Below are 17,452 nucleotides of genomic sequence, written 5' to 3' on the forward strand. Positions count from 1 at the left end.
TAAGGTCAATATTGTGTGTATTTTCAAAGACTTCAGGTGACCAACCTGAAATTCTACAAGACTATTGGCAACATAGTACTGGCCTCCACTAGCATTTTGCAAATCCTAGGGTTATCCTGTTACTGCTGTATTTATCTAAACTCTCCTTCATTTCCTCTTTGGTTGCTATGGCAAGAATTCTTCATGTTTATCCTCTTTCAGGCCTGTGACTTTTCTTTATTTTTCACAGAAGTCTGAAGAGCAGCCATATGTTAAGTTGTAACACCTTTAGTTTCAAAATAAAAGCCTCCTGGATGTCACTACCTATAACTTTGCTCACAGGTTAGTGTGACATGCATTTCTTATGAATCTTCCTCACTGGAGAAAATGCAGATCATGTGCCCTTTCCAGTTACCTGGGGCAAAATAATTTTGTAATCGGATACAAATGTTCTTATAATATTACCAAGCATTACACTTTTGTTAGCAAATATGACTTTCACACAGAAAATAGTTTATTTCACTGTAAGAGATTAGCAGATAAAGTCTAATATATAACTTTCCTATATGTTTAATCTCAATCTTTTTGCTTTCTTAGACTTTTAATTTCTGTAAGCTTCCTTTGTAGAACCTGTTCAACACAGATAGGCTCTGATGAAGTCTGTTTTGCTTTTTGTGGAAAGAACATAATGTGAGAATCATGGATATAGCCTAAAAAAGAAGAAGGGGTATTTTGGTTTTAGGAGAGAGGTCAAAAGTATGGGGTGATATAATGCAAATTATTAAACAAGCATGTCCCATGTGCCTCTTCATCTTCATCTATACTGTTAGAGCCTTCATACCAGTTTTATTATTTACTTGTCCTCAAACTGGTCTTATAACCCCATTATATTTTTAAGCATTATTGAGAATGTTAAAGAGCTTTCTCTTCGTGTTTATCTATAAATATGTATCACATTAGAAATTAAAATGTAGAAATTTAAAAATACTCATTTAAAAATAATAAGCCCATTACATGTTAACATAAAATTTTTATGAAAAATAACTCTATTTTCAAAAAGCATACATAGAAGAGTAGCATTGTTTTACATGTTTGCAAATCTGTTAATGTGTGGCATTATAAAAGAAAACTGGGTTCTCATATCTGATTCTGCTTTCAATCTGTTGCAAAAAGGTTAAACAATATGAAGAAAATCCAGTCTGACACAGATGTATCATTGGAAAGAGAAAGATGATGTTAATGAACTTTTTAGATAATCTTGAATATTCTCCTTTGATAGTAACACCAAGATTTATCAAGTGGTAATTGCGTAAAGATTAATTGCAATGTGGAATCTGAAACTTTATCAACCAATTTGTACTCTGTTACACTAAAAGCCATTTGATCCCTTTACACTTTGAATGGATTGTTTACCCATGCATGAGTTAGTAACATCATATGTTTATTATTATTTTTAAATATATATTTTATTGATTTTTTACAGAGAGGAAGGGAGAGTGATAGTTAGAAACATTGATGAGAGAGAAGCATCGATCAGCTGCCTCCTGCACACTCCCTACTGGGGATGTGCCCGCAACCAAGGTACATGCCCTTGACCAGAATCGAACCTGGAACCCTTCAGTCCTCAGCCAGACGCTCTATCCTGTTAGCCAAACTGGGCAGGACTATTATTCGGAAAATAATGTATCATTTGCAGATTTCTATTATGCAGAATTCAATTTTGCAATAGTAAATTTACAAAATTGCATGTTAATTTCATCAATCTCATCAGAAAAGTCTTCAAGCATTGGGTGGCTGTCAAACTCACAGTGAGAGATACAAGTTTTTTAAAATTCTAATTTTACTTGGAAGTTCAAACTTTTATCGCTGGCAATAAATACTGTCAGTTGTGTTCCTTTAAGTGACAGGCACACTTATTTTATTTTCGAGAAATGTCTGCCAAATTCCACGTCTGATCATCAGAGTCTGTTAGCTGTTCTTCCCAGTAAAATAGGATGATATCCCCTGGAAACAGTGACTAAGGCAGCTTACAAATGCAAACACCGGCACACGTGCTTTCTTCGAGACCGCTGTCACACTTTGTTATGCCGGAGAGAAGTGCTTTATGCATATGTCCCATCTAGTCATGCCAAATAGTAAAAAGACATGTACTCAAGGGTTGAGATTTATATATTTTTGGAGGGGTGGCAGGCCAAGAAGGGAGTGTATTCAATTGGTGAAGAATATACCGCTAGATTACTAGGACAGTTTGCTATAACTGATTTGATTCCTGAGAAAGAAACTGCAGTTTTACCCACCATGGCTTTTTCAACAACAGTGCCAATGTCAACACAGTGAAGAGGGAAAATAATATCTTAATATCATCTATATATATAAGAGTTAATATGCTAATTAGCCCAGATGCCATAAAAGTCACAACCGGTCAGGAGGAGGCTGCACGCACAGGTGAGGCCCAGAGCGGACACTGACAAGGGGGGCCTGGGGCTGCTCCAGCTGCGGCGCACCAGCAGTCCCTCCTCTGCACGTGAGCTGCAGAGGAAACACCTTTTCTGACCACTCATTAGCTAAGCTTCCAGTATGCTACTCACAGTGTTCTTGGTAACTTGGGTAATAAGAATCCAAGAAGGTGATCTAGGGTTTTTCCACATCACTCCTGAAGGAAAAAAACGAAGGTCCACTGCTGGAGGGGCTAAGAAATGTCATATCCTGCCCTAGCCAGTTTTGCTCAGTGGTTAGAGCCTTAGCCTGTGGACTGCAGGGTCCAGTTCGATTCTGATCAAGGGCATGCACCTAGGTTGCAGGCTTCCCCCTGGCCGGGGCCCAGGTCAGGGCCCATGTAGGAGCCAACCAATTGAAGTGTCCTCTCACTTTGATGTTTCTCTCTGTCTTTCCCTCTCTCTTCCACGCTCTCTAAAAATCAATGGAAAAATATCCTCAGGTGAAGAGAAAGAAAGAAAGCAAGAAAGAAAGAAAGAAAGAAAGAAAGAGAGAGAGAGAGAGAGAGAGAGAGAGAGAGAGAGAGAGAGAGATAGGTAGCATGGAAGGAAGGAAGGAAGGAAGGAAGGGAGGAAGGAAGGAAGAAAGAAAGAATCATCCTATCTAATAAAAGAGAAACATGGTAATTAGCCGTACAGCCACTACCCTTCCCATTGGCTAATCCAGGGCGATATGCAAATTAACTGCCAGCCAAGATGGCGGCTGGCAGCCAGGCAGCTAGAAGAGAACAGGGAGGCTTGCTTGCTTCAGTGACGGAGGAAGCCAAGCTTCCCCGCCTGCCTTGCCGGCCTCTGAGCTTGCAATTTGAAACATTGTAATAAATATAGAAGCTAAACAAAACCCCAGAAACCTGCTTTAGTCAGCCAGGCTTCAGTCAGCAAGACCAAAACATTGTTTTGAATACAGAAGGTAAACAAAGGCCAGAAACCTGCTTTCAGCAGCCGAGCCTCAGAGAGAAAGCCGGCTCTCAGCTCCAGTGACAGGCATAGAAGGTAAATAAATGCCAGAATAAAAAAAAAAAAAGAAAAAAAGGAGAGGTTTGGAGCTTCAGTAGCCCGCCAGCCTGAAAACAGCCCTCAGCCCCTCACCCAGACTGGCCAGGCACCCCAGTGGGGACCCCCACCCTGAAGCAACAAGATGGCGGCTAATTTGCATACTGAAGGCAGGTGGCAGCAGGCAAGGCTGTCTGCGGTCTGGGACCCGGATCTGTGACCCTGCCAGGCGGGGGGCAGTGCTTGAGGCTGTCCACGGTCTGGGACCTGGATCCATGTCCTTGCGGGCGAGGGGCACCACGGGAGGCTGTCCGCGGTCCCAGGACCCAGATCTGTGACCCTGCCAGATGGGTGGCACCGCGGGAGGCTGTCCGCAGTCCAGGACTCGGATCTGTGAACCTGCCGGGCGGGGCGGCAGTGCTTGAGGCTGTCCGTGGTCCCAGGACCCGGATCTGTGACCCTGCCAGGCGGGGGGCAGTGCTTGAGGCTGTCCGTGGTCTGGGATTTGGATCCATGTCCTCGCAAGTGGGGCAGCAGTGCTTGAGGCTGTCCGCAGTCCGGGACCTGGATCAGTGACCCTGCCAGGCGGAGGACACCGTGGGAGGCTGTCTGCAGTCCGGGACCCGAATCTGTGACCCTGCTGGGTGGGGGTCAGTGCTTGAGGATGTCCACGGGACCAAGACACGGATCTGTGACCCTGCCGGGCGGGGGGCAGCGCTTGAGGCTGTGCACGGTCCCGGGACTCGGATCCGTGACCCTTCACGGCGGGGTGGCAGCCATCAGCGCCCAGGAGTGACTGCGCAAGATCCGCCTCCTGGCCCAGAAGGTGCAGGATCGCAGGGACAGCCACCGTGGCGGGCCAGACTGACGTCCTCCTGGCCGCACCACGGGGGTTTGCAGATCTGCAAAGCCAGAGGCCTCCGGTGTGCACATACCCCCCTGGCGTGCGAACATCCCCCAGCACACTGTCACCCTCCCAGCCTGCAACAGTTGCAAACCAAGGCGTGCACAAGTTCCCCCCGCCTCTCCACCGCACTTCCATCAACCCGGCATGCCTAACACCCCCACAGGATGTGCACACATCCCCTCTGATGCGCTCACGTCCTTTGGACAGTGTCTGGGTGTTCTGGGTGCTGAGAGTGGGCGCCTGTGAGATGACAGTGAGAGGGCAGAGTGGTGATGCCCTGTTCCCATGGAGGCAAGTGCAGCTACAAGATCACCTCTGGGGAGTTAATGCAGGTGCTGAGGCAGGAGCAGGTGCAGACAGACACACCTGGTGGGCGTGGGCGGCCCTCTCTGAGGTGCCTTTGGTCAGCGTTCAAGATCAAGACCCAGAGGCAGAGAGGAATTCCGTCCTCTCAGTGAAACAGTGGGATAGTCGGGGTGACTGTAGAGGAGGAATGTGCACTTTGGGTGCCAGCACCCATGAGTGAAGGCTGCCCTGACTGAGCCTTGCTTGCTTGGGGCCTAGCGCACTCCTGCCGAGCAACGCATGACAGGACGTGCTTTTCCGAATTAATGAGAGAAAACAGTGATTCTCCTGCTGCCCCCGAAGGTGGAAAGTGAAGTGGGGAGACATGTGGGGAGTGAGCGAGGTTCCCTGTCTGGGGGTTCCAAATCTGCTGTTGGTTTCTTTCACCACTGACTAGAGATATACAGGGTGTTCCCCCAAAATGTATACACACTTTGAATACCTACTAATTCCAATGGTTTTAAGCATAAGAAAGGAACAACAATAGAGCTGTTATCTGTTAAAAGTGTGGGCACAAACAAGTAGTTAGACATTCCCTGAGGGGTCTCAGATTGGAGAGGGTGAAGGCCAGACTGAGGGGCCCCTTCTCCCCCCCTACCCCAGTGCATGAATTTCATGCACCGGGCTACTAGTATACTATGAAAGAGACATCTTGAAAATGCCTAAAGAAAGTTGTCATTTTTTTGTGGTGGAGGGACTGGAGTCCGTGTTGATGAAAACACTTTGGCAGTTACAGCGGCTGGCAGTGGCAGCAGCAGCGGGGTGATGGGGGTGGCGCTTTCCCCTAATCAGTTGGTGACCTCCCACAGAGGAAGGCCAGACTGTGGCTTAGGCCCACTCCCTGATGGCTCCCAGACTGTGAGAGGGGGCAGGCTGGGCTGAGGGACCCCCCTCCAGTGCACGAATTTTGTGCACCGGGCCTCTAGTTATAATAATAATATCGTGAGCCCCCTGAAAGTGTTTAGGAACCCTTGAGAATCTGCAAGCCACACTTGGAGAACCACTCAACTAGTTCATAGTGTCCTTGGTATCTTAACAGCGCTTGTATCTCTCATCTTTCTTCAGATCATTGTAGTGATTATCTTCTAAAAAAATTATTTCCATCATGTGCTTGCTTAGTAATCCCTGAAGCATTAGTAATTTCTTCTATAATGTTAAAAATCATTTAACTAATGAACAGATTCTTAATAGACTCCTGCCTTCTCCTCTAGTCAATTTTATTACTTTAGTCAGGCAAATGCACACAGCAGTTTTTAATATGCTTTGCCATTCTCTGTCACCAAGTCATTTGGGGGCCACTTTTCCAGTTTGGGTTTTCTACCGCTCTTCCCTAATTGTGACCATTTCAAAGTGCAGCTCAAAATTCACTTCCTCCTGATTTGGTTCCAAATTTTATATGTTCCCATCATTGCAGACCCTTTCCCCAAACCTTTTGTTTTTCCAGTCTCCTTTGTATGCATTCATAATGTAACTGTTTCCAGTTTCAGTGCATTTATTGTTGGTTACGTATGAACTTTTATGGTTTTTCACAACTGGGTTAATATTTCTGTTTGGGAGATAGTTGCTTATTGTCTAACAGATTTTTAGACAAAACAAGTATGATGTGTGCTATTGTCATTATATTCACAGAAATGGCAAGATTTTTAAAGATATTCAGAAAATGTATTCTTTGCAAAGACACTTTATTTGGTACAAGTCACAACAGGTTGCAACTCAGTACTTTGAGCCAAAGAGGATAGAATGTCAAAACGAAAGACTGAGTTATCTTTGTCAATAAAGAAAGGATTAATAAATACATTAAAAAAAACTCCCTGTGTTTCAAAGGGAAACCATTAACATTTTCATTTATACAATTTGTAATTAATAGACATTCCTAATTAGAGTCACTTTGAGTAATGGTAATTTGGTTTATAACTAAACATTGAATCCCATAATGAGAGCTTTCTCCATAACTAAAGTCCTTATCCAATTCAAATTTTGATTTTAAACTTCCAAACTATTGTCCATAATCTAGGGGCTTAGCCAGGATGGACACTGTAAACATAAATATAGTGCCCATTCTAAAAGAAATAAGCATCCTATTTCATTGTCCTATGAAACTATCTAGTAGTATTCATTACAGTTTATTTCAGTTCACTTTAAAGGTTCTTACCTAATTGCCCATTGAAGGTAGAATAAATAATAATAGAATGCTAGAAGACATTTATGTCCACATGATAGGGCTACTCAAAATATTAATTTAAGTTTGTATTTACCATTCTGACTCTTTTCTTTAAAAACTGTACAGTGTCTGGAACATGTTTATACTCAATAATTATAGCTGAGTAAATCATCATTTCTGGTAAGTTAGAACAGAGGGGAATTTATTAATTGTGCTTTTCAAAGCAATCATTCTAAAATGCATCCCACCCAAGTAACACAGAGAATGAAAGAAATGTGATATTTGTCAAGCTGTTCTTGAACCACCACCATCGCTGATCCACCCTTCTCCCCCTCAGTGTTACACAGACAGATGAACAGGGCTCTACATCTACATCTTTGGTTTCTGAATCTTGATAGCTTTTCTACAAGAGAGTTGATAGCTGGTATTTGGTTCATGGATCCTGAAGAAAAGATAACAGAGACAACACTATTATTTTTTTAAGAGAAAAATGTCAAGAACGAAAAATGAAAATGTCAAAAGATAGGTTGATATACTGTATTACTTAAAGACTGTTTTGTTGAGAGAACTGACCAAGTGATTTACTAACAGCTTACACTGGACAGCCTTTGGATTACAATGTAGATGAAAAATAAATGGGGATTCATTTCATTTTTACTCTATCCAGACATTTGACAGATGGAGAGAAAAAATGGGAAAACACAATTAGAGTCTACGAACATGTGGGGTTTTCAAAGTATGAAAAACAATTTTGTATTTTGAATTTTTCTCAAAGACCTTCCTTATTGATCTCTATCTCTGTATCCTTTAATTACATAAACTTCCTTTCATTCCTGATCACATCTGCATACAGTTCGGGATTATAAGATTGTGTAAACCTGACATCCCACTGGGATATAGGTTCAAAAATCAGCGGAGAGAGGCCCTTGGTAGATCCGGGTCACAATAGGTGTAGATCTCAATGGAGAATCTTAGTTAAGATTAGGGTCCTTGGTGGCTCCTTTTGGAAGAGTGTGTTCAGTCACTCAGTAACATGGTTTTATTCCAAAAGCACTCATTTAGTGCCCATCATGTGTTAAGTATTTGCTAGGTGCTACACATATAAAGATAATTTTGTTGAGCATTACTTCCTATTATGGCGAAGTCTCCAATGGATACAGAGTAATTAAGCTAGTAAAAAAAAGTAAAAGAAATGTAGAGAAAATGAAATGTTCCCAATTGCTTACAAAGGCATCTACTTCATACTTCTAAAGATCCAGTAGCATGTTATACTTATTTTTGGTGATTATTTTATGTATAGTAACTGATGAAATTCATGTTTTTGGAAGATACTGAAGACTATGTGGCTTCCTTCTCAAGTTTCCTATTTCTTGGTATTGATGACCCATTAAGTTTGTTATTTGAATTTTAACCTTCATTTTATTTTTCTAAACAAAGAAATCTCATACTCAAAATCTAAAGTAAAATATACTTAAACATAGATCCTAATCATTCTTTAATGTGTGTTTATTCTAACTCTATAAAGAAGACAGGCAATATAATATCTGCCCTCTACATATTTTTTAGTATTGTGACAATATAGCAATTTTTAAAGTATTTATCTGATTGACTCTTGGTCATGTCAAGAAATAAGCTATTTGCTGTTCAATTGAGTAATTCATATTTTTCACATTTAATGTTTTACACATAAAATTAATTGTAGTTGGGAGAGGCAAAACACCAGGGACGATATTTGAATTACTCCCCTATTTAGCTTCTTCTCTAAACTTGTTTCCTTCTGTGCCATGCACATGCTGGGATCTCAAGAAATTTGTGAGAATTATTTCTTCTTGCTGTTTCCCTAAAGAGCTAGGTTTTACTTTTATGCTTTTGCAAAAACATACTCTGCTACTGTTTTGGCAGAGCTATATGCTTTATTCGACAACAACCTACTGTAATTTTCTCATTTCAAAAACCAATGCCCTTAATTCTAATTTTATGCTCTAATACTTTATAAAATAGTTCAATTTTTTCCATGTAAATTAAATCGGGTCATTCTATTGTTCTGTCTTGCTTGTCAATGTAAGATATTTAAAGTGAGCAATCGTCTTCTCAGTTATTCTCAATAAGTTGAAGACTGTTATACTTTATTTTAGCTTTTAATTCTAATCATCAATCTTTTGCAGTGAACCAAGTGACCAAATAAGACAGAAACAGTAAAATTTCACTGAATCCTTGTGTAGTGACGGCAATATTGCATAAGTTCCCTTTACAGTCCCATTTCTTCCACCTACCCAGAATTTTGGTTACTAGATTGAGATTTAATATTATGCCAACAACCCATGCTGAAAGAAGCTCTAAAAGGCAACTGTATGGAACACTTTCTGATTTTTCTGCAAATCTGTTACTGAGGACAGATTGTTTCATTCTAGGGCATCTTTGGATAAGGTGATCTTTCTGATTGTACTACAAGAAATATTTGAATTGAGCAACTGGCTTATTTGAAACAAATTATATGTCCTCTTTACATTGGCTACCAGCAAACCTAGAAGAAAATATATAGTCCATCTCAACTGAACTCTTAGGATCTTATGACATATTTTGTGTGCTAACTTCATCCAGGCTTTATCTTAATTTTCCTACTTTTAATCTTGCTTTCCTCATTCAGTTAATTTTTTTTATTTTTAATTATGGTGAAACACACATAACTTAGAATTTACCATATTACTTATTTTTTAAATATGCAATTTAGTAGTGTTAAGTACATTCACATTGTTGTACAACAAATCTCCAGAACTCTTTTCATCTTGCAGAACTAAAACTCCATACCATTAACAACTTCCCATTCCCCTCTCATTCTAGCCCCTGGAAACCAGCATTCTACCTGATGTCTCTATTATCTACTCTAGGTGACTCATATAAATGAAATGACACAGTATTTGTCTTTTGGTGATTGTTTATTTAACCTAGCATACTGTCCTGAAGATTCATCCACGTTGTAGTATATATAAGAATTTCCTTTTTAAGGCTAACAATATTCCATTGTATGTATATGCCACATTGTGTTTATCCAGTCAGCTGTTGATAGACACTAGTGATCTTCCACCTTTAGGCTATCCTATATAATAAAAGCCCAGCGACCATAACAGCCTAATGACCAGAACAACCACTCAACTGGTTGCTATGAGGTGCATTGACCACCTCTCGGTCCCTCCCTGCTGGCCCGCAGGCTCCTATCGCAGGATGGCAAACAAGAAACCAGGGGGAACCGGGGTGGGTGGCAGCGGTTGGGACTGGGGACTGGTGAGAGAGCAGAAGATGGCTCTGATCGCAGGCTAGGCCTAGGGACCCTACCTGCACACGATTCTGTGCACTGGGCCTCTAGTTGTAAATGATATTGCTATGAATATAGGGGTACATCTTTAAAACCCCAGCTTTCAATACTTTGGGTACATACACAGACGTGGAATTGCTGAATCATGTTGTAATTCTATTCTTAGTATTTTTAGGAATTTCCATACTTTTTTCCACAGCAGCTTCACCATTTTACATTCCTACACACCATGCATAAGGATTCCAATTTCTCCACATTCTTGCCAACATTGGTTATTTTCTGGTTTGTTTGTTTTTGGTGTGTGTGTCTTTTAATAGTCATCTAGTGAGTGTGAGGTGATATCTCAGTGTGGTTTTGATTTGCATTTTCTTGATTATGAGTGACTTTGAGCATCTTTTCATGTGCTTATTGGCCATTTGTATATCTTCTTTGAAGTAATGTCTATTCTAGTCCTTTGCCTATTTTAATTGTTTTTTTATTGTTGAGTTATAGGATATTAATTGCTTATCAGATATATGATTTGCAAATATTTTCTCCCATTCCTTGGGCTGCCTTTTCATTCTGTTGATAGTGTCTTTTGATGCACAAAAGTTTTTAATTTTGATGTAATTCTATTCATCTAGTTTTTCTTTTGTTCCCTGTAAGTTATTTTTACTTTAATTTATGTACGTTTTCTATAAGCTGCTTTAAACTTTTCCTAGAACAGAATATAAATAGATAATAATGCAATTACTTTTCAACATTAGGCATTTTGTCATTTCTGCATATTTTAAATTTTTGGACTTTGTTATGAACCCTTATTTATTTGTTAATGGAATGAATAGGACAAATAGTACTTGCATATCTGAACAAAAATTATCTATGTAGGGAGACAATTCTCCATGTGTCTCCTACATTTTTTTTGTTTGTATGTCCTCTGAAAAAGGCACTGGTTGACCTTTGGTCTACAGCCTTGGAAGATGAGTTAGTGTCTCCTACTAGAGCTAAGGATAGTCATGGTTACAGCTCATTATAAAAGACTAGAGGCCCAGTGCACAAAATTCATGCACAAGGGGTGTGTGTCCCTCAGCCCAGCCTGCACCCGCTCCAATCTGGGACCCCAGTGGGATTGGGCCTAAACGGGCAGTTGGACATCCTTCTCACAATCCAGGACTGCTGGCTCCCAACTGCATTCCTGCCTGCCTGCCTCATTGCCCCTAACTGCTTCTGCCTGCCAGCCTGATCACCCCCTAAACACTCCCCTGCCAGCCTGATTGACATCTAACTGCTCCCCTACCAACCCGATTGTGCCTAACTGCTCTCTCTTGCCAGCCTGGTCACCCCAATTGCCCTCCTCTGTAGGCCTGGTTGCCCCCAACTGCCCTCCCATTGCTGGTCCGGTCACCCCTAACTGCCCTTCCTTGTCATCCTGGTCTCCCCTAACTGCCCTCCCCTGTCGGCCTGGTCGCCTCTAACTGTCCTCCCCTGCAGGGCTGGTTGCCCCCAACTGTCCTCCTCTACTGGCCTGGTCACCCCTAACTGCCCTCCCTTGTCATCCTGGTCTCCCCTAACTGCCCTCCCCTGCTGGCCTGGTCGCCCCCAATTGCCCTCCCCTGCAGGCCTGGTTGCCCCCAACTGCCCTCCTCTGCTGGCCATCTAGTGGTGGCCATCTTTGACCACATGGGGGCGGCCATCTTGTGTGTTGGAGTGATGGTCAATTTGCATATTATCTTTTTGTTATATAGCATTTACATTTCCTTAGCTTTGCATTCCTCTCCTGTGATGTGATGCAACCTACTGCATGTGAAGGTGTCATCTGGCCTTTGCATTGCCATCTGGGAATTGCGGCAGTACAACAAAAGACTGATACACTAGCTACTGCCATTGTTATGACTAAGAAACTCTCCTTTGTCTCTGGCCCTGGAGGTTCATGTCTTCTATGAGTATCCATGAAACTGCCATGCTAACTTGTTAACCTGCAAGCAAGGAAAAACTCAGATGCTTCACAATACTCAACAGTGTATTATAAGGGATTTTTGTGATTATATTTGAAAGTCATTTAGTCTAATCTTCCACTCAGTCAAGAATTTCTTACACAACCTGACAGATGGCATTCTAAATATCACTTAAATGATTCCAGTAATAAGAAACTCTCCTCAGTGCCTGTTGCATCACTGGTTAATAAGTATCTCCTTATGTTGAACTAAACGACTTATAACTTTGTAATACTAGGCTTTTGCCTGATCTCATCTGGAATTTCAGAGAATAATTTTTCAATTTTCCTACTTTTCACATGGTAGGTCTTTGTGTTTGAAAGTACTTATCTTATTTAACTATCTAAACATATCAATCTCATCCCATATTCTTCACACACTGTCCTCCAGACCCATTGGACACTCTAGACACACTCAATATGATGCTGATTCTCACAGAAACTCTGAACAATAGATGGATTCAAGAGACTGTATGGCTAAGGCACAATTTAGTGAAAATATGTTATTTAGACACCAATACTTTTGATCAATTTCATGTAGATTTTATGTACAGTTTTTGTAGCTCTAACATATTGTTATATCACATTTCACTGTGATTAGTTTAAATATTCAGACTTTTTCCACATGGCCATACTCAAGCTGTGATTATATCTATAAAACTAATTTTTTAAAAAAATTCATACCATAAGGCTTTTATTTTAACCATTCCAGATAATTTTGAACTTAGCTCTGTCATCAGTGATATTAGTTCCTTGTTAAGTAAAATTTATGCCATCTGAAAATTTCATAGGCAATCTTTCAATTTCTCAATCTTAGTTACTAATAGATATGTTGTCCACAAAAAGGGCTAAGAAGGCCATTAAATTCCTTCTTTCATAATAACCCATAATAACTTCAAGAGTATTGATCAGTCCTAGCTCGTTTGGCTGAGTGGATACAGTGTTGCCCTACAGATTGAAGGGTCCTGGGTTTGATTTTGGTCAAGGACATGTACCTCAGTCGCAGGCTCCATCCTGGCCCTGGTCGGGGCCCGTGTGAGAGGCAGCCAACCAATGTATCTCTCTCACCTCAATGTTTCTCTTTGTGTGTCTCTCCCCTTCACTTTCACTCTCTCTAAAAGTCAATGGAAAAATATCCTGGGGTGAGGATTAACAACAACAACAAAAAAGAGTATTGATCAGTTGTTCAACCACTTATAATCTATTGAGTGTTATAATATATTGTGTGATGCTATTACCTAGTGTCACCGTCTTATTCATACAGATATCATGCTTTGTTGAAATTAAAATATTCCATAATCCTGGTATTCTCTAGATCAACCAACTATTTCTAAAGCACTATGCAGCACTTTCCTAGGAGAGTAAATCTATCTTGGGCAAAAGAACTTTGGCAGAGCAAGACTTTTGAAGAACAGCTTAGCACAGCCAGGACACTACATCATGGGCAAGAAATATCAGATAAAAACATTCATTCAGTAAGAATTTTATAGGCACTTGCCAAAAATGTATAAGAAAATAAATGATTACAAAGTAAGGAGGAAGAATTACCTTTGTGTGAAAGAAAAAATTATGGTTAGAGTTGGAAGACCTAGGCCACTAGACAGAACTATGCTCTTATTTACACCAATCTACTTTTACAAAATTTATTTTTACAGGGATAAAATATATAAACATGCTTTATAAACATACTCTTTTTCTAATTAATATAAAGTATTAGTCAATGGTATTAGAAGTTTGGTATTAATTTGGAATAACTCATATAATAGTTTTTAAATTTCCAATACTTTAATCAGAAATTACCAAAACGGGGGGAGGGGGGGGCGGTTGGAATGGGAGACATCTGTAATACCATCAACAATAAAAAATATATTAAAAACAAGCAAACAAAAAATAAATTACCAAAACAAGTAATTTTTGTTCTTATGGAAGTAATGTATTTATTTGTATAAACCATTAGTTATAGAGAGTAATAAAACTTCATTAACTCAGTCCCATCTGTCATAGAAAAGACAGTAAGGTATAATACAAAATTCTGTGGCTAAATATGGGAAAAACAATAAACTTGAAACTCTTCAACTAACTAGTTGTATACAATTTTAGAAAGGTCCTTTAACGTCTCTACTTTTTGTTCACTGGTGCTTAAAGTAAGCTTAATTACTTAACCTATCTGTCTCATCATCATATAATGTTATATTTTACACGGGCCATATAGATGTTTCTTTTCTACTTTATTTTTTCCATATGCAATATTTCTGGGAATGATATTATTTTGTCTGCATGTGTGTGTGTTTTTTTAAATCTGGAGTTCTTAAATAGCCATAATGGGTCACGTGAATTCCCTAAATTTTGGCAATTATCATTAAGTGTATTATTCTGGACAAAAGTCTATAACTTTCATCTGATTCTCAAAAAGCTCTGTGAATCTCTCAAGAAAAAAAAGATTAAGAACCACTTCAATGATGAACTGATGAACTAATTCCAAATGATTCTCATCAACTTATAAAAAAGGTTCATAAGAGGTTGCTTAATAATCTTCTGTGGTTTCAGTGACACTTTTTCAATAACACAACACATAAGCTACATTTCAAACTTTCACTAATGCTATCTCCTCATTCAGTGAAGCTGTGACTCCTGTGGCTCAATGTAGAGTGGTGTTGTGGTTAAAAGAAACAAGTCCAGTCTAGCAGTAGTGATTGCCAAAATTTAGAGAATTCATGTGACCCATTAAGGGTATTTAAGAAGTCCAATTTATTATTTTTGACCCAGCCATGGACTACATCTGTCTAGTTCACCTCATTATATCAGATGCTTTGGACAATGCCTGGCAAGGAAGAAAAATATCTACCAGTTTATCTCTAGGGGAAGAAGGCAAGTAGGGAATGATCATTGTCTCATCTAAATTGGATTGAACTCCAAAACTCTATGAAATGATGGAAGAATCATCAAGACTTGTTATTTCAAGAGAAAATGGAAACCCGAAGTGAATAAGGGCCCTGTCAAAAGTGTCAAAATCAAAATCAAAGTCCTTAAACAGTATAGGGTTCCTTCCATTCCATTACTTTATCCAATTGAGGGAAGACACAGAAACTAATATGGAGTGTAAAAGAACAAGTGACCCAAATTCCAGTCCCTTTCTTTCCATGGAAATTCAGTAGCTGACAACTTTTTCCTTTGTTATAAGTAGAAATGTCATAAATAACCTGTGATTTTTGACTGATTTATTAACATAAGAAAATAATGTCATGTCTTAGATATAATATTAGTTGGATTATTCATCTTCTTTGCCTTTGTCATATGTATAAAAATCTCCAGTGCTAAAATAAAAAAATCTCCAGTGCTATAAATAAAATTGTTTTTATCATGCAAACTTAATTATCTTTTCAATAATGCTTGTTTATTTGTCTTCACATACAATTATAGGAAGTAAAGGGCTTCATTCATTCATATCTTTTAAAATACATAGTATTTAAAATTAGATGCATGTTATTTCATTTCTATACACTTCTGGTAATTGTCTTGTAAAAACCTAATAACATTTGCGTTGCTTTTATCTTTTTACAGGAGCATTGTTTTAAACCCAGCCTATTTCCGAAATCATCTTCGTCAGGCAACAGTGTTTAGATGTCTGGAGAGATATTCAGAAGCTGCCCGGTATGTTTGTTATAACTTCTGTGAAGATTTATTTCAAGTTAAGTTAATTTTATTCTCAGCTTCTGGTAATAGCATAATAGAACTTTCCATTTCTCTTGTGGAATTTGATTTTACCAGAATTATTGTCTTGTAAACATCAAACCAACAATTATTGACTATCTTTTTCTTTAATTAAAGCTATTTTGAATTCATAGCTCTTAGTAAAATTCAAATTTCCTAGCCATGAGCTCACTAATAACGATGGGAAAACTTCCATGGAAGGTTAAAAATGAACTTGACCTCTTGCTCTCAGGTATGTTCCTGATCCTTGCTGTAATGGCACAATTCTGTGACTCTCTTCAGTTCTGGAAATAAAATCCAACCACATATGAAGGACCCCAAGAGCTTGTTTCTAGAGGAGATGGCAGAAGTTATAACTCCAACAATTGTTAGAAGTGTCCTGAAGTATTGCCAGTTGCATCCAAATATGTTTTATAAAAATTTAGTGAAATAGCTTTTAATACTCTCATCCCCAGAACCTAGACATATGGCAAAGAATTGCAAGAATTCTGCAACAGCCTCAATGCTATATTTAGAGTTTCTCCTCACTTGTGACAACCAAGCCTTCCCCAAACCCCTGGCCCTAGGTCATGTTCATCATATCAGACTTCTCTCTCTTTTATGAATTCTGTCAAAGAACTTTCCTCATCTCCCAATGTATAGGTACATGCTGTTTTTTATTCACCCCGTTTACCACCCCAGAAATTTAGCAAGAAAGTGTGAATGGTTTCTACACCTACTCCAAACACAACTCCTAAGGTGAAATTTAAATTTGTAGTAATATGGATGGGAAGGGGTGGGAGGGGCAGAGGGTGGGGGAGGCTAAGCTATAGGTGGCTATTGTCTCTAGGACAATTACAAATAACACTTTCTTGGAAAATGAAGTTTAAGGGAATTTAAGTAGATAATAAAAGATTCCATGATACTTATAGCATGAGACTGACATGAATTCCATTTGAGTAAGATGGTGATAGGAGTTACCCGAACTCAATTAAATGATGGATATGAAAGGCAGAATTAGTCCCACTGCTCTCACTTTTCAGTCAAACAATCAACATGCCACAAAAGCTATTTACCTATGTGTTAATGTCTACTTTTAAAAATTAAAATGAATCTTTATCAATTTCTTCCTATCAGTTTTTTAATTTTATGGGTATCTGTAAAACAGTTTTTAAGAGATAAATTATTAATATGTCTTTAAAATCTATTCAGAAGATCAATAGGAGAAGGTTAGGTACAATTACAGAACTAGATTGCAACTAGTAAAAAGCTGCTGGTGGTGTGCTGGGATCAGCTTGTACAGACTCTGGAAAGCTGTAGGATAAATTAGCAATCCTGGGAGAATTTACACTATGGAATTGGCAATCTCTATAAATCTAGACTCTTCTGATGTGGAGTAGAGCCAGGTTACCAGCATAGCATTAGTTATAATTTACCTAGAGGCCCGATGCATGAAAATTCATGCAAGAGTAGGCCTTCATTCCCCTGACTGCCAGCACCAGCTTTCCTCCGGCACCTGGGACCCAGACTTCCCTCCGGCCGCCAGCAGGCACCCAGGATCCAGGCTTTGCTCAGGCCCCAGCTTTGTCTGGAAGGA

At 39.5% G+C, this 17,452-nt stretch overlaps 1 protein-coding gene across 1 annotated transcript in view; it reads left to right on the forward strand.

Moving 5' to 3' along the window:
• SPATA16 (spermatogenesis associated 16) overlaps positions 1-17,452 on the forward strand; it is a 197,324-nt gene that overhangs the window by 53,292 nt on the left and 126,580 nt on the right. Inside the window, 1 exon segment of the mRNA XM_006088830.2 lies at positions 15,727-15,816. Within this exon segment, the coding sequence (XP_006088892.1) occupies positions 15,727-15,816 (90 nt within the window).

This window comes from Myotis lucifugus, unplaced genomic scaffold (genome assembly GCF_000147115.1).
Source record: "Myotis lucifugus unplaced genomic scaffold, Myoluc2.0 scaffold_53, whole genome shotgun sequence".
In the NCBI taxonomy this organism is placed as follows: Eukaryota; Metazoa; Chordata; class Mammalia; order Chiroptera; family Vespertilionidae; genus Myotis; species Myotis lucifugus.